General features: G+C 52.4%; 1 protein-coding gene across 1 annotated transcript in view; it reads left to right on the top strand.

The window, feature by feature from the left end:
• Window positions 1-2395, top strand: part of TBCD (tubulin folding cofactor D) — a 199870-nt gene that overhangs the window by 117918 nt on the left and 79557 nt on the right. Inside the window, exon 16 of the mRNA XM_006869613.1 lies at window positions 392-421. Within this exon, the coding sequence (XP_006869675.1) occupies window positions 392-421 (30 nt within the window). The remainder of the gene's footprint in view (window positions 1-391; window positions 422-2395) is intronic.

Raw genomic sequence — 2395 nt, 5'->3', positions numbered from 1 at the left:
TCTAGAGCCGTCTCCATGCCGCATGACAGCGCTCTAGAGCCGTCTCCATGCCGCATGACAGCGCTCTAGAGCCGTCTCCATGCCGCATGACAGCGCTCTAGAGCCGTCTCCATGCCGCATGACAGCACTCTAGAACTGTCTCCATGCAGCTCGCTGGTGTCGGAGCTCAGGAGCCACCTCCATGCTGCACACTGCTCTCATACCCGCACATAGATGCAGGCTGACAAACAGCCCTGGGACCTGTCCGGCTAACAATGAGGGCGTCTGTTTAAAAAGCAAAGCCACGGGTCATTTGTACTGCACTGTGTTTGTTTTGAATTTATCTTCTGATGTTTAGCAAAAAGCAAACCTAAGTCACCTTGCTTTTTTTGTTTGTTCTTTGTGTTTCTAGGCTGCTTTCCAGGAGAATGTGGGAAGACAGGTAAGGCTGCATTTAAAATCTTCATTCCTAACGCTTCCTGCACATTGGAAGCTACACACTTAGGGCATTGCTTGTCTGACACGAGTAAAGGGTTTACCCAGAGTGGGGGTGGACTGTGTCCAGCAACTTCTGACTGCAGGTCTGCTCCGACAGACTCAGGAGTGGTCATCACATCCAACAGTGGGCAATGAGTGCCCCTGCCCTCCCAGGTGACCCTCACACAGGTCAGGTGTCAGTGTCTGCCGTGGATCCTCCAGGGACTCTCAAGCACAGGGGACTCTCACAGGGGTCAGGTGTAGGTGTTTTCAGTCGGTGGGTTCCAGCCTTATTCATGATGCTTTTCCTGAACATTACCCCTAACTCTTAAAATGTTTGCCCTTGCATCAGCTCTGCCTTTTGGTGACCATGTGTGCAGAGTTCAAGTGTGCTCCATGGGAAGCTGGTCACCACACTTGTCTTCTGAGACACCTCAGGGGGACTCAGATCTGAAACCTTTTGGTGAGCAGTCAAGTGCATTAACTGCTTGCTACCCACCATGGATCCCTACCTTGAAAGTAGATGGAAGTGAAACCCCCGTCTGAGGACATTCTGTGTGTTTCATTGACCTTGTTCTGGAGGGGTGCTGGAGGAGTAGGGAGGACGGTGTTTTCATTTGCTGGAGGAGGGACTCCGTATCCTGTGCATCCAGAACTTCTGTAATCTGAACCTTGGGCATTTAATAGAATTATCCGCGTGGTAGAAGATGGCTAACCCATGAGAGGACAGAGGACTCTTGGGTGTGTGTGGAAAGTTCCAGAAGGAGATGCTGTTTGCGGCAGTGGGAAAATACACCAGGAAGAAATGAGCAGTAGGCCCAGGCTCAGATGAGGGTGGGCGTCACTGGCCATCCTATGAAGGAGCTTGCTGAGAATGTACTCACTGACCTCAGAGTCACTGGCCATGGACAAGATGGGCCTTTAGTAGGCAACCTTGAGCTGCTCACTGCTGCTCTGAGTAGGAGATGTGGGGGCCGGTAGGCTGCTTAGCCGGGCTGGTGAGCGGCTTACCTTGTATGCCCTGAGTAGTCTAGGCAATGCCGTCCCAGCCCCAGGGACTGAAGACCGATGGTGACTGGCGTGGGTGGCTCCTGATGGGGTCTAAGCGTCATCTGTTGTGAGTGACGCAGAGTGTCGGTGACTGAGTGGAGATGGGTGCTGAGGAGACACCGTGCTGGCTGTCCACATAGTTCAGGAATAACCCATAGGAGAAGCACCTAAGTCATGGCCTCATCAGAACCAGATCCACCCATGTCCCTGGGAAGGGGTGCGGGGAGCTCAGAGCCTCAAGACTCACCCTGGTCCTCACATCCTGAGATCCTTGCGCATTTCACGTCCTGTACGTGGGGACCTCACATCCGCCTCACCCTGCGTAGACACCCACGTCCTGTGCGTCGTTACATCAAGTCCACTTCTCCCAGAGCAGGACTTCACTTCTGCCTCATACTGTGCAGACACCCTGGTCTTGCAGGCGGTACCTCACATCCTGAATGTGGGCACCTCATGTCCACATGCCCCTGGTCCTGTATGCGGGCACCTCACGTCTGCATCCCCCTTGCAGAGACACCATGGTTCTGCATGCGGGCCCTTCATGTCCTCCCTGGCCCTGTGCAGGGCGGTGTTGGCTGTGCAGGGGGATGTGGCAAGTCCAGAGGTGAACTTCGCTTGAAACAGCAGCTGTCCTGCCAGGTACCCCTAGTTAGGAGCACCGAAGGAGTGACTGTCCGAATTTAGCGTGGCGGAACGGATGCCATGTCTACATTTAGCTTTACGAGGGGGCTCCCCAAACTTCATGGGAAATTCCATTATCTTTCATTTCCGTTTTTCCACTAACTTTTTTTTTTTTTTTAAATTTAAGGTTTTTATTGTGGATTGAGTGAAAGTTTACAGGGCACATCATCAGTTTCACATTCAACACTTCATATAACTTGTTTCATTA

The sequence above is a fragment of the Chrysochloris asiatica genome, unplaced genomic scaffold (assembly GCF_000296735.1).
Source record: "Chrysochloris asiatica unplaced genomic scaffold, ChrAsi1.0 scaffold00132, whole genome shotgun sequence".
Classification (NCBI taxonomy): domain Eukaryota; kingdom Metazoa; phylum Chordata; class Mammalia; order Afrosoricida; family Chrysochloridae; genus Chrysochloris; species Chrysochloris asiatica.
This window is presented reverse-complemented; position numbering and strand designations above follow the sequence as displayed.